The 17,937-nt window shown below is 34.3% G+C and overlaps 1 protein-coding gene across 10 annotated transcripts in view; it reads right to left on the reverse strand.

Moving 5' to 3' along the window:
* The window catches only part of ATRNL1 (attractin like 1), a 425,431-nt gene that overhangs the window by 279,404 nt on the left and 128,090 nt on the right, over nucleotides 1–17,937 (reverse strand). For all 10 annotated transcript variants that reach the window (XR_008205315.1, XR_008205316.1, XM_052678077.1 and 7 more), the window contains exon 20: nucleotides 11,550–11,643. Coding sequence is in view for 8 of the 10 variants with exons in the window: in XM_052678077.1 (XP_052534037.1) it covers nucleotides 11,550–11,643 (94 nt within the window). In the remaining 2 variants the exon portion in view is untranslated. The remainder of the gene's footprint in view (nucleotides 1–11,549; nucleotides 11,644–17,937) is intronic.

The following is a 17,937-nucleotide window of genomic DNA, read 5'->3' on the forward strand; positions in this document are numbered from 1 at the left end:
CTAGTGGCTCTGGTAAACTCTTTCATAGCCACAGTCAGTGGCTTGCACCAGCTTTTAGATGAGTAATAATGTCCTCCAGGAGTACTGTTTATCATCTGCTATAGTGCTCTACTCTGATCTAGCCCTAATTTTTCATTCTGCTTCTTGTCCAGAGGTTGTGCTTCTGCTGCCCTCCATGCTGAATTCCTGCTTCTGAGTTACTTGTCCTAATTCTAATGTCCAGAATGAGCTTGTTTTCATTCCATATGCTGACATTGATGTACACAGACTTATATGTAAAAGGGCACATTTGGAAGAGCAGGCTTCTCTCTTATTAAGAACTGTTCTCTCAAACGGACATTTCTTCCTTTGCATTTTGAAAGAACTAAAAGAAAATTTCACATCCTAAAGATAAAGTTTAATTCAAATACCTACAAGTTTTACATGAACCTGATCAGAACACATCACGTAACTGAACAAAGTATACTGATGTAGACAACAAATACTTTTGTTTAATATCTCTTAGTTGTTATAATGATCTAAATTCTGTTGTACATGAGGAACTGTAGATCTAAAACTCCCTTTAGGGAATGGCAGTGGGAGGACTGCTCAGCGGACACCTTTCAATGGGATTTTCTATGATGCTATTCTATATCAAGTTTTAGAAAACAGGGATGTTAAGTGAATTATTTCTCTGCCTGTAACTACTTACATAGTGTTAAGGGCTTCATACGATATGAATGTGAGAAATATATATGAAAAAGTTTTAAGTAAATTATAATGCGCAAATGGCAATTTTTATATGGTGTCTTCAAGTCACATGTTCAGTATTCCTATATGTCTATGGAATTTCTGACTAGTCATTCAGAAAGTATGTTGATAATATTAAACTTATCATACTTGTTTTCTTGTGACCTTTAAAACCAAGTTTTTGTCCATCAGACCATTTCAATATTTATTCCATGTTGTTCCGACAAATTCTTTCTCTGCCTAAAGTTATTTTTTATTCAATTTTCCTCTACTCTCCCATCCCATATGCAGCAAAGTCCATTAAGTTCATGTCTTACTGCCAGCCATTGTTCTACTATAACAATGTTCAGCTTCCTTTCAAGTCTTTTTTAATATCTAAGATAACAACCCCATCTTTTATTTGACTTTAGTAAAAAGTGATAGCAATCCACAGAGATACAGAAATATCTATTAAGGGTAGAACGCAAGGAATTATGTGGGTGGTCGGAGAAATCATGAAGATAAATACATGTGCTCATTTTTCTCTGGTCCCTTTACCATGAAGGGCCTCAAACTCCATTAGCCCATTATAGTCCAAAGTCTTGCAAATTTCTTAGAGCAAAGATGACACTGATACTCCATTATGAAGTGCCAAATAAGTGGAAATAAATGTTACTGTTTATGTTATGACAACAACTGTATATCTGCCAATACTTATGGTCTTGGCAGGCTCTACTGAAAAGTTATCTTGTCTTTAAGAAGAAAATTAAAAATAAATGGCTGTAAAAAAGAAAGTGACTAAAATTAACACTATAGCCTCATGGCAGGTTACTGCAAAGTATTTTACTGCAGAAGACCTGACCTGTCAGTCTTGAACAGAGTTCAAACTCTGTTTATGTTGGTTTTGATGAGCATGCTGCAGAGGACTACCATGAATAGCAATGCCTGCTCCTGGGCCAATGCAGTACCAGACAGAGTGTTTAAATCTGCAAGTAATCCCAATGCAAAGTATAAAGCTCTTTTCTAAACAATAGGTAGAAAGTCACCTAAACATTGACAGATTGATGAAAGAAAAATTGTTAGCTACTACCTTGCGATAGATTAGAATTCTATCATATCAATTGGGAGTGACTAGGAAAGACAAAGACTCTCTTCAGAAAACAATATTATCATCCCATACTGCACCTTAAACATTCAATCCTTCAACAAAGAAACGATAAATGAGTGGCTTTGGTTATGATTTGTAATCACCTCGCAAGTTTTGCAATCAAACAACATGCTTGGGATCAAAGTAATTATATGATGAACACTTGTTTCTGTGTTAAAGTATGTTCAAAATGAAAAGGAAACAAATAAAAAGGAAGGAAAAATGGCTGTAACAGAAAACTTTAGTGCATGCTTGAGACTGATGAATGTGGCAGATCAATGAGCAAAACAAAAAATAAAAAAACAGGATTACAGAGTACTGAAATTTACTAAACAGGGACCTTTTCTGACGTCAGAGGTAAATGAAGAGAACTCAGGAGGCATCCAAAAATCCTGCTTGGTAATCCAGACATACTGCAGAGGTGGGATATAACTGATGCAGAGATTGTGTGGGAACAGTTACGGCATAATCCCTTCACAAGTCTCTATTTCACCAGCCTTGAGCGGTTCTATTTTCTATCCATCATTTTCTGACTGTCTGTTGGGTTTGCTTCTTAACTCTAGCCTGCATAGAATAATAGGCTACAATTACATTAACCGCCTTTCATCTCAGTTTGAATTAAATTTGTTCTGCATGCCAGCATGAAAATCTGTCCCAAGTCATTTTGCTTAAGTCAAAGAATAATAAACTGCCTCAGTAATAATACGGCCAATGGTTTTATTATGAAATATTCAGATTTTTTTTTTTTTTCCACAGAGAGATAAGCTCAGAATTAGTTCCCAGGAAGAAAAGTTTCAGTTAAAATATTTGTCAGAAATATATATATGTATTTTACATTATGATGATTTCTAAAATATTTAAAGTAGAATCCTACCCTGAATTACTTTCATCCCTTCTTTCTTTCCTGTTTCTAGACCGGTTTTCTAATTTATGTAAAAGAAACACTATAATTTGTAATACTGCACACAAATCAGAAAAACAAAATACTTTAACGTCACTTGAAACTTTGATGAGAAACAAAGTACTTATCACATTTTCCATAAATAAAGGAGAGAAATCATCTGATGGAGTGGAGAAATGCACTCTGAGAAAAATGTTTTTTTGGCAAGATGAGAATGGAAAAATTCCAAAAAATTCACTCTGATTATATAATGCTTTCAGAGTATTCTGATGCATTATAGCAAACGCCTCAACCTTGGATGAAATCTACATTTTTAATTTTAAAATTCTCAAGTGACCATTATGAGATAAGCTCAAAAAATGTCATCTTCTTAACTACAATTTTAATCCTTTCATCTTTGCTTGTACATATTTCCTCCTGGACTTTTTAGCTTTAAAGGAAATATAACTGAAAAAACATTCCATGATCCTATACTTGTAGTTTAAAAATAGCTTCAGAGAAGAGTCCTAAACCACAAGGCATTGTCAAAATGGCAGAATATTTTATAAACAATCTTGCTTTTACTGATTTAAATAATCAAGAATATAACACCAAGAAGAGTAAATACTTAAAAGAAAATAAAACTTCATCTCCAAAGCAAGAAAAAAATCCCCCCAAAAATTATAGTATAGCAAAGATTTAATTAAAGTCTATATAAAAAATGATGAAAACATGTACAATTATAACCTTACATAGTTTTATCCTTTATCTACTTTGAAAGCAGGGTTGGAAAATGCATTTGACTTTGTATATATCAGGGTGATTTAAATAGAACTAGTTGAAAAAATCCATAAGTAATACTCAACAATAAGTACAGTTTCTAAAAATAAAATAACAAATAATGATTATCTTTTCCAAAGAATGGATTCACTGAATTCCCACTTCAGAATCTTAGAAGTATTTTATTTTTGCATGGATGGCACTGAAGAGCAGTAAAATCCTTCAGCTGTTCAGATATGCTGTTATCTCTCATTTGTTCATAAATATAGAGAGATAATATTTCTCTTTAATGGAGGAACTGATTGCCTTAATTTATTTTTTCCTTTTTTTTTTTTTTCAGTCACCATTCGCTACCTTCAACTTTACCTCAGACTTTCTTTATTGACTCTAGAAAACAAAAACAGTAAAGAGAAAGAAAACAAATGAATAAGCAAAGTATCAGGAGAGAATGGGAGGAACTTCTGAACTACTTTTGTGAAAATGTTGCTGCCATTCTCTATGTGATAATTTACAGTTATTGACCCAAGAGTAGAATAATGCAGAAGTAAACCATGCAGACCCTGGTGCACACCAAACCGCAAACATTCTCTCTTAAACTTCAGTAACAAGGCCTTATTGTGCTGTTAAATACTTCTCTGGATCCAGGCCCAAATTTGTGATTAAACCAAGACCATACGTAAGAAAGGATAAAATGACCTAAACAAGAACGGGATTACAGAGTCATTCTGAAGCATCTGTTAAGAAGTAATTGTGGTCCTCATCTCCTTCTGGATCTCATGAGAACTCATTCACAAGCCAATTGTTTTTATTTATTTATTCATTTTTAAGCTAAACCTCCTTTACGAAAACTGATTTGTTAAATCTCTTTCAACATCTCTGACTGTTCCTTTCCCTTATAATTCTTGTCACTTCTCTGTGAGCAGCCCAACAACTTATCCTAGGGGACAGTAAGCCCTTCGGACATGTTTGGCAATCCCACTGCTGTCTATCTGGCCTCCTGCTTACATTTAATATTACTCCATTTATCATAGCTCTGCGTAACAGTAATGACAGAATAGTGTAGTCACATTTTCATATCCGATTATAAACCTGCTTTGATTTTAAATCAGAATCTCCTTGCTATTTAAAACAGCTTTTTCAGGTGAAGTACTTACTTTTGACACTTTGTTCTTTTTTAAAATTGCTGAAGAAATTTCTTTTCTTGTAATATCAGATGAAGCTGGAGAACTAAATCTGTAAATCAATCCTTCTGAAGTGATAATCTAATAAACCACTTGGGCATCACTGTTAAAGTTTAGGATATCATCAGGGCTCTTGAATTGCTTTATGGCTTCATAATCAAGCTCTCCAGCCCCATTATCTCATGCGCTTGATAAAGAACATCACCTTTCTTCCTCACCCCCAACTCAGCCACAAAATAATACAGAGATCAAAGCATGGAAAGGTTACGCAGCTTAATTTCTATTTTACACTTTCTAAAGTTGGTTATTCAGTACAAAAGATGAAAAACATAAGGGAATATTTCTGATGTTAAGAAATTATTATCTTTTAGCTTGTAAGATAGGATAAGTTCTATGCTATTTGTTGTCACTCTGTTTTTATTTGCCAAAAATACCTTACATATGATGGAAACTTGCTTTTAGTGTCAATTCTTGTTAGTTTATATTATAAAAGGTAAAATATTATAGGTACTTTTTGATTATAATGCATATACTAAGGCAAAGATATATTTTTGCACATCAAATATTGATTGTTCTCTTTAAAATGTTGCACAGAGTATTCTTATCTTCATAACAGGATGAAAAAGAGTATATCATTTCAGTTAGCCTATCATTCAGGCATTACAGCTTTCCAAGCTCTGCCTATTGAACTTGGGCCACAGGGATGCAACTGAGCACAGGGTCTTCTGCAGCAGCTGCATAGAGATGGAAAGCAGATGCAGTATATAAGAAAATGTCCATGACTTCAAAATATTTGCATATTCACCTATAGAAGAAAACGTGTTTGCTGTAATTGCAAGTCTCCCAAAAGTTAGGATTCTCACTAAGCATTATTTAACACTATGTAATTGATTGGCTTACTCTATACAATTATCAGAAGCTTCATGAAAAATAGAAATGAAATGTAGCACATTTCTCATTCCTATGTCTTAATACCAAAATATAGGTTTTAGTTCCACCTATGCATAATTTGAATACTTTATGTGAAAATTTCTTTTTAACATGCTCAACAACTACTGAAGCAATTTAAAATTAATAACTGGCAAGAAATTGAAGCAAAATGTTTTTAACTTCACTAGAAATACACCTATTGTAGCTAAACTTTCATCTATATGTAAAGGTATACAATTGACTAAAAGGGAAAACAGAAAAATGAAAACAGCAGTAGGAAGATGCATATTACTTCTATTAGAAACCATAAGAGCAGAAGAAAAGCAATCTTTCCATCACCAGGAGATTTTAAAGAACAAATGGTGTCACCAGTGCACCTCTGACTTAGCATTTCCTTATTCATGTATTAAAGCCAGCTCTGTATTCCTTTCTTAGTGAATAAAACCAATAAATATCACAAGCCAAAGCTGATAGGTACATCTATCAGTAAATGTTTTCAAGACAAAATAGCTTCATTTGCTTTGTAAAATTTTGAAATCGTATTCAAAAGTGAAACTAGGCCACAATATTTTGTTCATGAGTATCCCATACCATTACATTAAGAGGAACTATTTTAATTTCAAACTTCACTGTGCACCAATACCTTACAGAATGCTCTGTGCTACCACTGTGGTATTTTCTTTTCCCAATGCTACCTAGTTGGCTTTTCTTACATTAATGATGAAGTGATTAAAACTGATGTATGTTTTAACAATAACAATTCTTGTATCAATTACTAATTACCATGCTAATGGATTATCAGGTATATATTATAGGCCCAGAACTCCAATGCATGGAAAATAAAAGAATGGACAATAATTTACTCAAAGGGTAATATTTGATAATATTGAAACAGAAGTCGGCAGGGCTGCTTATGCATTAAGAATGCAGGTGCCACAGAACACATTTTGTCCTCTATAATGATTTCCAGAAGAGTCTCTTATTTAAATCTTTGGGAAAAAAAAAAAAAAAGAAAAAAAAAATCCTGTCTTTAAATGCTCTCCTTCCAAAAAGAAATCTCTCTTTCCTCCCTTCTGCTCCATAGCTAAAATTGTCCACAACTGACTTAGGTAGAAATATTCACCAATAATAATAATGATGCAGATACTATAAAATAACACCCACTGAACGTAATCAGTTACTATTTCGCAGCATATAGAAGAAATATCAAAAACTGCTCCCTCAAATATCCAGATTTATTATTCTCAACTCAGTAGAAAGTTTTTTTCTGTTAAGCAGGGTGAGTAGCCAGAAAAGCCACCAACTTCTTTTTTTCCCATCTGTACTTAGAGATCCCTCATCTCTGATCAAAGCAGTAGGAATACACAAACAATTTCAAGCTGCACTGGAAATCTGTATCATTGTTTCTCTCCTTTCTTTTCTGCATCAAATATTCTAACTTTTAAAATCTGAACTGAGGTTTTGAGTTAGAAAAGAGGATTAAACATATTGTCATCTGAGATTCAGGATATAAAACTCTTAAAGTCTGAATAATTAAAAACTACAGATCCAAAGCATTTACTGGACTTAGGCAAATATACACTTTCTCTGAAGAGAAATAGCAGAGTCAGAACATTCACCAAACAGATGCGAGACATTCATGACATCAGGTAGACCAGTTAATAACTCAAAAAAAAGCTGAAATTGGACTGTGGAAGTAGTAGACACTGAAACCTTACAATGACAAGGTACATGGGGCCTGACTACAGTGAGACACTGAAATTCATTAGCAATAAAAGCAAAAAAGTGCTCTAGCAGAGACTAACCCACGGATACTATCCTATCCAGGACAATCTATATGCTATTTGTTAAGGTTCTCGTGAACACAAGCAGCATGCAAAGCCAGCCCCATGCAACTCTTTTATCTGTTTTTTGCATTACAGAAGTAGATTCAGAATCCACCAACGGCTTTCTAAAAATGAGAATAGACGCTAAGGTCACAACTTCACTGGATACCATCATATACTCAGATATAAAGCAGTTTTATGGCACTCAGTCTTTCTATTGGTCCTCTCCTCTATACGTCTTTCATGTGGCAAAGGCTGTCCCATTTTTTTCTCTAGTGTAAGAGTAATTAGCCATTATCATCATCCCCACTACATATATACATAAATACAGTCATTTGGAAAATAATCTAACTTAAACGTCAAGAGCAAAATTACTTCATTCTTGTGAAAGAAAAATTCTCTTTCCACAAACTGTTCCCGTTTTTCCAAACAATTAGTACTGAAGTCAGAAAGACAAAAGACATATTTCATTGGAAGATCTAAGCAAATTGCGTGTAACATTTTAATTTTTGCTCCTAGCAAGAGACATCTTGCTAACATAACTACTTTTACACTGCAATATCAATATTGCAGTACTCTCGAGATTAACACATTCACAGTTGACCCACAATAAAATACCAATATACAAAGCTCTTGGCTAAGTAAGTGTTGGCAACTGTTCCACAAACCCGTAGCTCCTTCTCATTTCTTCACTGAGAAAATCTTTCAGGAATAATAAAGGATATTCAAACTCCAGTTCTCCATTTTATAGCTGGGCAATTTTCTGAATAAAATGCAATGTTTGCAATGTAACAATTCTTATGAAAAGTGTTGTTTCATATCTACAGGGTCCACAGTTCAGAGATCCCAGAGAGCTTCTGAACTTTACACACCATACACTGAATATAGCAAAGAACATGAAGCAGGCTACTGCAGTGAGAAAAATCAACAGAAAGGCAGATAGTGATATACAATACTGCCAAAACTCATTAAAAATACTGCACAAAGCCCCTTCCAAATCATAAGCTTTATTTTTCTTCAAATTTTAGATTACATACTATAACAAACATTTCTAGTTCCTGATATTTGCCTTGTGAGTTTTTAAGACATTAGACTGCACCTGCATCATATTCTGAAGGTTTGATACTAGAAACGTTATTTAAATGAAAGCTACAATTAAAGCAAAATGACTGATGCTAGAAACATGATTTTTAAAAAATAAAATAAAGCATCTGAAGTCCTTGATAGATCTAGTAACAGTTATCTACAAACAGAGCAGAAAATTAGAATGTTTAAAACATCTTCAGTGTTGAAGTGGGAGTTTTATTTTATTGTTCTCCTTAGCAGCCTAATAATCTAGCTGTTCACTAACTAGCTGAGGGCTCAAACCTTTCTCCTTACAGAAGCAAGATCACATTTTCATAGACTTAAAGAACAGACACAGACACTAAACCCACACAGATCTGCATATCATATTTTGCTGGAATTCTCCCTGAAAGATCAGAGCTAACAGAGTAACACATGTAGGGATGGAAAGAACAGAAGTTTTCATCTCTATGGATAATTTAATGTCCAGACTCAGCAGGAACAAAGAGGAAACAACCTCATGTCAAAAACCCTATATGTAAAAGTAATGGTGGAATATGATGAAATGGCAAAAGAAAGGGAAAATCTTGCAAAGAATATTAAATACAGTTACCTCTAGTATTTTAAAACATTGTATATTATATTTTTGAACTTCGTGTTAGAAAAGCACCGCTCGATACACATATAAAAGCCTGCTTTAGTCAGCTTTCAGCAGCTACAATCTGTGTGTGTATGCTTGATAAAATTCTAATTAAGTTAATTTGTTTCATGATTATGGTCAACTTTCCCCCTACTGGAAAGCACAAAAGAGAATGCTGAGAAGAAACAATGGGGAATAGATTTACTCTACTATAAGCAAATAAAGCAGCAGTGCTATTAACAGAATGATGTCTTTTACTCAGAATGCTTTTACCTGTCTGTTTGGTGAGAGGGATTACACAGCCAGGAAGATGTTTTTACACCGGAGAGAACAGCTGGATGTTTCTAAATACATATTTTTTTCTCTGTACACCAAATAAATAGGATTTTCATGACAAAAAACAGTATTTCTTCTACCTCCTCAGAATCATGACAAAAAAATTGTCTGAAGCTCAGTATGATTAAAATGAGCAAGATATTAAATTTTCATTACAAAAAACTGGATCTTTAAATGTTGTACTCTTAAATTTACACTTCTTACAACTACATAAAAGACACTATGAAAAAAACACTAAAAACTATTTTCACTAACATTTCATTAGAAAAGTCTTACAGATTTGTTTTCATGCATTGTTTTTTGTTGTTGTTTTTGTTTTTTTAAATCAGCAAGTAAGAGCACACAATCTGCCAGTCCCAAGACAAAAACTGTTTTCTCTGCAGATTCTTACAGCTCTCACTCTGAGAAAAAAATAAATAGAAGAAGTGTGGTAGGGTCTCCCTGATTTCCTAAAACCTCTGGCCCTAAGGCACAACATGTACTGCACCTGGCACACAGCTATGAAATCACAAGAGAGAAGGAGGAACAAAGGAAGGGAGAGAGAGAGGGAGATAACATGCAGCCCTGCGGCTAATGCTTTCTAATCAATAGGGTTCTTGACAGGAATATAAATCTAACTTTCACACAGCTAGAGTTTCAAACTTTCACAGAAATCCTTATTCTAGAAATTACATGGTTACAGGTTTGCTGCTAAGATCGCACAACAGTCCATCTAGTAAGTGGCAAAAATGATTTTATCTAGAGATGTGGAGAACAGTATTCACGCTTTGTTTGAATCAAGAACATTTATAAAGTAATAAATATGAGTAAAGCATTGACTTAAAAATCTTCCTTACCTTCAAGACAACAACTGCATATATACTCTGACAATATAATACGACACTTTCAAAACAGGTTTTGAACATAAGGGTTATTTTCTCCTGGATAATAGTTTTGTATATTTTTTTAGAATCATATAATCACTTAGGTTGAAAAAAACCAAAACTCTAAGTTCATCAAGTCCAACTATTAGCTTAGCACTGCCAAGCCTACCACTAAGAAACATCCCATCTATATGGCTCTTAAATAACTCCAGGGATGGTGACTCAATTGCTTTCCTGGGCAGCCTGTTTCAATGCTTCACAATCCTTTCAATAAAGTCTATCCTAATATCCAACCTAAACCTTTTCTGGAGCACCCTGAGGTCATTTTCTCTTGTCTAATCACTTGTTGACTAGGAGAAGAGACTAAGACCAACCCCTGGCTTTCTACAACCTCCTTTGATGTAGTCGTAGAGAGCAATGTCTCCCTCGAGCCCTTCCTCCAGGCTAAATAGTACCAGTTCCCTCAGCTGCTCCTCAGAATTTTTATTATCCCTAAAGATTTATACCTTTAACGTTTATAAAACAAACTAACAAAAAACACAAAAAAATACTAATTGGGTATCTCTGTGTATTAGATAGAATGAGTTGAAAGAAACATCCGTAAATGTAAGGCTGTTCATAGTTAGTGTTATTTGTCCTGCTTAACAAGCTACTTCACTTCACTTGTTCCTTGTTCTTAGTCCTCTCTCTCTATCTCAAGCTGCAAACTCCTTCTCTAAGCAAAGACAATAAGTTGTTTGAATACAAAACACAGGAAACTACCTGTACATTACAGATCTACACAATCCGTTCTGTATTCAGTGATGTGGAAAATCTTCTAAAATACTGCGTCCACATTCAGATGTTTCTAAAATTCTAAAAATCTAATTACTCTAGATCAATCCTGTAGATCATGTAGATCAAGATATTTGACAAACATGTTGAATATAATTACCAATTTTGCAGATATTTTTAAACTTAGTATCCACAAGGCGCATAAAAGAAGCTGTTTCCTTTTACAATACTTTAAAAATTGGTTACTAATGTTACAAAATGTTACTAAGATTTCTGATGTTGCTCTTTAAGAAGTGACTAAATAATACTGAACTTCAAAATACAAAGATTTTTTTATTATTATTATTATTTTTTTTTTTTAAGAGAAAAATATTACTATAGAATGACAATAATTTCAGGCTACATGTAATTGTACTCACAGTTGACACTGGTCTCCTTTGATGCCTTTAGTTGTACAGAAACATTTTCCTGTTTGCATGTGACAAATATTTGCATGTCCACTGCACGTGCAAGCTATAAAATCAAAAGGGGAGAATGTGATTTATTCACCCATATTGTACGTTATAAGTAATGAAATTTTCATTGATATTAATACCATATCAAAACACACTTCCTATACACTATACAAAAAAATACTACTTCAATTACAATCCTTTGTGGAATATTTCGTATGTTTAGTTTATTTTCTGTAGAGTTAAGAACTTTGTATGTGTCAATAGATGCTCTCCACCACAGATTATTGACAATTTAAAACCAGAAGTCTGAGAAGACTCATTACAGTCAACCATTTTTATGTCCCTTTATAAAACACAGAACATTATCAACACATTCCTTCTAGACAAGATAAAATTCTGACCAATAGGAAAAGCAGTGGCAAAATTCCATTAATTTTAAACGTCAAGCTACAGAAAACATTATTGTAGTTGCACATTAAAATCTTAAATATATTTGGAACTCTTGAGAATATAAAGAATGCTTTGAAATCATTCAAAACAAAGACTGAACTAATACTACAGTTATGGTACACAACAGGAATATTCCAGAAGCACACACACAAAAAAAGGCATCATTAAAAGCTCCTTAAGTTTGAACTGGAGGAGAATCATAATCAACACTCCACTCTAATGTTCTTATTTTAAACTCAGTGGCTGAAGTAAATCCATGGTGGCCTCTCCATTGCAACTCTTGCTGCCTGATTGATTCCCATCTCAGTTCAATCTTTTGTACTCCAAATTCTCCATTTTCTTTGCTTTTCCTTCTCATGTTTATGGGAAGGACTCTTTTGTTTATGTAATAATCCCTCTTCTGTACCCATGTGTACAAAACAATAACTTCCCTCTGGTAAATATAATTAAGCTCCCACATCACACTGGAATAATTATCTGCTAATATTCACACTATGTTTAAATACTTTCTTCAGGACAAAGCAACTCTGAACTTATCTTGATGATCATACTATCCTTTTACTGGTGTTTTCACTGCAACTGGGATAAAAGATTTAATATCTGGGTTCCTGCTTGGGAGCAGATAACACTGACTGGTGACCTTTATATAATAAAAAAATATTTTCCATTTTATAATCCTAATATTGAAATGTAGTTTTTAATTTCTACCAGAGGATTTTTAACGTTCCTTTTCTAATACACAACGAATACAATTTCAATCCTGTCCACGGCAGGGGTTTGGAACTAAATGATCTCTGAGGTCCCTTCCAACCCAAACCATCCTATGATTCTATTGACGTGGATGTGTCCCTTTTCACACACACTATAATGCCTGTTCCCACTGAAGACAAACAGGAATAAAAGGTTAACCAGACTTGAACCACAGGTATCATTGACAAAACTTGTTAATTAGCCTGCTACAGCAGGCTAGGAAGAAAGGAGTTCCTCTTAAAAGATACTACAAACTATCCTTTATCTTTCAGAAGCATTCTAGAGCTGCTTTTCCATCTAAGTTATAGTTGTGACCACCAAGGAAAATGGGAACCGAAGTAATATAGGAAGAATTAACAGCCCTGGATGAAGACCTGATTTTGCAGTCACTACTGTTCATAGCATGAATTACCAATAGCCATGAGGTTACCTATCCATTCAAAAAAAAAAAAATGACATGAATTCTAAAGCTTCTTAGAGTCTGCATATTAGGCCTATAAAATTGTCTGAAGTTCTGAATACCAGACCAGTGTTCTCCATTCAAGTTAAGTATCCTGAAAGTATGATCTTGATCCTCCCTCCACAATAAATGGTCACTGAAGTTATACTCTCTATAATCAATTACATTTTCCTAAATCCTTTTATGCTTTCCTCTCTTCATTAATGACTATTTATACACTTCTAAGATAGAAAAGCCTGTTCTCAAAAGTTAATTTGAATAGTATAAAATCCTTGCCATACTGTCAATGAAAAACAAAGGAATATAGTCTTTACAGCTCATTCTGCTTAAGGTTAATTACTATTAATAACAAAGCACCAGTACAAGACAAAACAAGAATTGCAAAGGAGCCAAAATGCTGCATTCCAGATGAAATTCCAAAAGCTGTCAATATGTTGACAAATTCAGAAGATATTGACAGTGAATGTTAATTAGTTCTATAGTTACTGATAACTTTATAGGAAGTAAACCACAAATGTGGAAGTGGAACTTCATTGCTTTGAGCAGCCTTTATTCAGCAAAAGTTTTTATACACAGAATTATAAAATCTTTTAGATATTATTAATCTTTATCATCTTGAAAAAAAATGATAAAATGAAGTGTCTATTGTGAAAATATATGAGAAACTTTCCTTCAGCAGCTCTGATAGGACTTGTATACTCAAACCACAGAATTACTGATAAAGAAAAATTATCATTGCCATTCATCCCCAGGGATATCCAAATCAAATCAGCACCTGTATACTCCACTTTAGTGTATTATGTGCTCACTCACACAGGAGTCCACAGATGCACCCCTCTCCAATCAGACACACATCTACTTCCATTTAAACTGCATCACATTTTAGTTTCTGCACTCTGCCCTTCCTCTAGAGTTTCCTGGATTTATACTGGAGAATTGTCAAAGGTAAATAGCTGATGGAACCATGAAGTCATATCTAAAGTTTGATCTCTGTGCATTCGCAATATAAACATGCTCGTAAGGGTCGCATTTATAGCTTGGTCTCTCTTTGTAGAAAAACAAATGGAGCTGCTCTACCTCATCTACATTCTTGTGCCACATATAAGAAGTTCAGATGGTGCTAAGATTGGTATGGTTGAAAAGGCATAAGAAAAGAGAAGTTGAGAAGTCACAGAACTTTGCTTCCTGGACCCTCATGAGTAAAAATAAATAAATAAAAGAAAAAGAAAAAACCCTAGTTATGACTAGCTAATTTTCTTCTATTGCAAGATGAACAACAATTACTCTCACTAATCAAATTCCTAGTAATTTAACTGTTCCCTAGATAATACCTTGAAAAAGGACATCATGAGCTAATCACTTTTACATTAGTTTTAAAATCTCATCTGGACAAATTTTGTTTAACAGAATTAAATGCATATTTTAATCTCAAGCTTGCAAGTCTTTGATGAAAAGTGGATTCCTACCGACCCATGGATCTCAACCTGACAAGTAAATCTAAGCAAAATACATATAAACATATATGAGTATGCTATCAAACAACTGAAATAGGAGAAGCAGCATGACATTAGAGGACATGCAGTGCAAAAAAAAATTTGAGATATTACCTTTGAACCTCGCTGCAGATTTTTCCATTAGCCTACTTACAAATAACATAAAAGAAATTATGAGTTTTGTATATGAACCATGCCTACTAATTAATAATCACAGAATCACAGAATGGCCAGGGTTGGAAGGGACCTCAAGGATCATGAATTTCCAACCCCCCCTGCCACATGCAGGGCCACCAACCTCCACGTTTAATGCTAAACCAGGCTGCCCAGGGCCCTCATCCAACCTGGCCTTGAACACCTCCAAGGTTAGGGCATCCACAACCTCTCTGGGCAGCCTATTCCAGTACCTCACCACTCTCTGGGTAAAGAATTTCCCTCTGATGTCCAACCTAAAATATAAATAAACTGCAACCTAAAGCACCATTTGATTTCAAAGTCATTAAGTCACAAGCTACAAAATCTAAAACAATATCACTTTACTGATAAAGATATTAACTAAACCCTCGCCCATGATTCCATGTCTATATTGGAAATTCCAATGCAGGAAAAAACAATAACCAGAAACACAGTAGTTATCAGGTAAGAATGCTTGAACTTCAGCATACCCATTCAAGCTCCTGACTCAAAGATTATTCATTATGTACTGTATACATTTTCAATACGCTAATCACACCTGTAGGATACATATATGAAGAGAAATGACAGTATATCATGTTGTCTTCTCCTCATTCTCTATTTCATTTTTCACACAGTGCTGAGAGTTTTTATTGAAATTCAAAATAAATGCCAGCTGCTACCTATTACATCTTCTGAAATAAATTTCAGTCCACAAATCTCAGAGTAACTTGTTATCAATGCATCCATTCCTTTTTGTTCTAGGTACTGATTGATACAGCTTAGAAATTCAGTCCTCAGCAGGTACTGAAAATGATCCCCAACAACAACTGTCAAGATATAACATCCTATGCTTCTGTAACCAGTGTCCCAGTTGGGTTTGTATCATAGAATGGCTTTGCAGTCTGTCAAAGTAATTTCATAGGATCTTCCAACCTCAGGCTGTCTGTAACTATGACTCTACAAGCTCACCTCAAGGATCCCGGCTACTTAGAGCTGTTCTGTGCTATCCTCTGTGACATCCAGCTGTCCTGTGATATTTGTTCAATCCATACTGCATGCAGTGTGTTTTACTAAACACCTATTGGACAGTTTTACTAAGCATTGTACCCTACAGATGTGTAACACCATTGCAACAGTGCAACCTATTGCACTGCTGTAATGCACACATACGCCCTGTTGCTACTTAGGAAAGAGCACAGAGATGAGCTCAGCTTCAGGGATCTTTTCATACTACTGCCAGCATCTGACAAACTTTATTTGCTCCATCATTAAAAACCTTAACATAGAACTCCTCTAACAGAAAACTTATGATTTTTTTTTTTAATAAGTATGTATCAAACAATAGAGATATTGTGATTCAAGTTTTGACAATGCAAAAGAAGTGCTCTCCTCTCCAACTTAGGTTTACGTTACGCATACAGGCTTTTCCTTAAACAATTATTTTAAAAACTTAACTATCATGCAAAAAATTATTAATAATTAAATGTTAAAAAGATACAAAACTTATACACCTGCTTAAAATAGAGTTTTAACACATTTTTATCTTTATTTCACATATTAACTGAAATCACATTAGTTTTGAAACCAGCAACTACTTTAAAAAAAAAAAAAAGGCAATAGGCAATTCCTACTCTATTTTAAGCAAATAGCATTTCACAGTACTGCTTTGTGTAAGATGCAATTCTAATTCAACAGGAAAGTTGTATGAAAATAAAACAGCAGACTAAATCCATGCTGTAAAACCAGGGGCCTACAGAATTTATTAAATAATAAATCCACAGCACAATTGATTCTGAGTTGCTAGCTCAGCACCTAAGCGTCCCTGCTTATGCTGACAACCAAAGAATGCCCATCACCATTTCCATGAAGTACGCATTTTAGACAATTGAATTTAAAAACCTTTATTGTTTAGCCTCCATCTGACATGCAGCTGCAAGAGGAAGTTCTCTCAGAAATGGAGCTCACTACAAATGGTTCTTTAACTTGAACTTGATCTGTTTGTTTATTTCTAAGATTACCAAAGCAGGAGCTGTCCATGCATAACTTCTTTAAGATGCCCTAAAGACCTTCTTTTTTTTAAAGGAAAGCTATGAACAATAAAAGTGTTGAAAAAGTGATATTGAAAAGGACTGCTGTCCTTTAGTAAGTCCTCCAAAAAGTACACACAGGTCAAATGCAACTATCATTCCACAGTGGCATGTTTAACTTCCATGATGAGGCAGTCTTATTAGCACTGTATGACTAACTTTATTTTCACTCTTCATGGTTTGTCCTGTGATTTTGCTTTCACTGGTCTCACGTCCACTTCTTTCTTACAGTACAATAAACAGCATGTGCATTGATGCAGTTTCAAGAATTGTACTTTGTACTCACCCAACAGAGGGAAAAGGGAAAAGGAAAGATGCACATTTTAAGAATTGTACAGGTAGGATATGGCTTCTGTATATGGTATGCAGAAACTCTACAAAAATTAAAATCACTTATATAATACACATACAACATCATTTAAAGCAAGGTCAGCTATCCCCAATATGCATAAAATCTAGGTCAATTTTCTAAATAAACACTAGATAAAATATTGTTCTGGAAAAGACAAATATTCCCAGTCACTCAGACAGACATATTTTGTGAGATTAGACACTCCTCAGAATATGGTACTTTTTTTCAATATGCACCAAATTTCTTCTCTCAGCTGCAGTGCACTCTACCTAACAGACCCAGGAATGTATCTGTTCTGAGCAGTTACAGGAATGCTCGTGGTCCCATTCAAAAGAAAAGAGAAAAAAAAAAACAAAAAAAAAAACAATTTGCCCAAACCTGAATGTGATTTAACTTCTTTTCTGGTGTTTACAGTCACAGCAAAACACTGTCAGACCGTGGCTTAAAACTACCAAACTGATCTGGCTACCAATAAGGTGATTATTTGTTTCCTGACAAACAATGCTGTGACATGCAATAAACAATATAGAAAGAACAAGGGAAGTTTCCTTAGCTAAATATTTCATCTAAGAAGCAGGAAACA

Source organism: Tympanuchus pallidicinctus, unplaced genomic scaffold, assembly GCF_026119805.1.
Source record: "Tympanuchus pallidicinctus isolate F22 unplaced genomic scaffold, pur_lepc_1.0 scaffold16, whole genome shotgun sequence".
Lineage (NCBI taxonomy): Eukaryota > Metazoa > Chordata > Aves > Galliformes > Phasianidae > Tympanuchus > Tympanuchus pallidicinctus.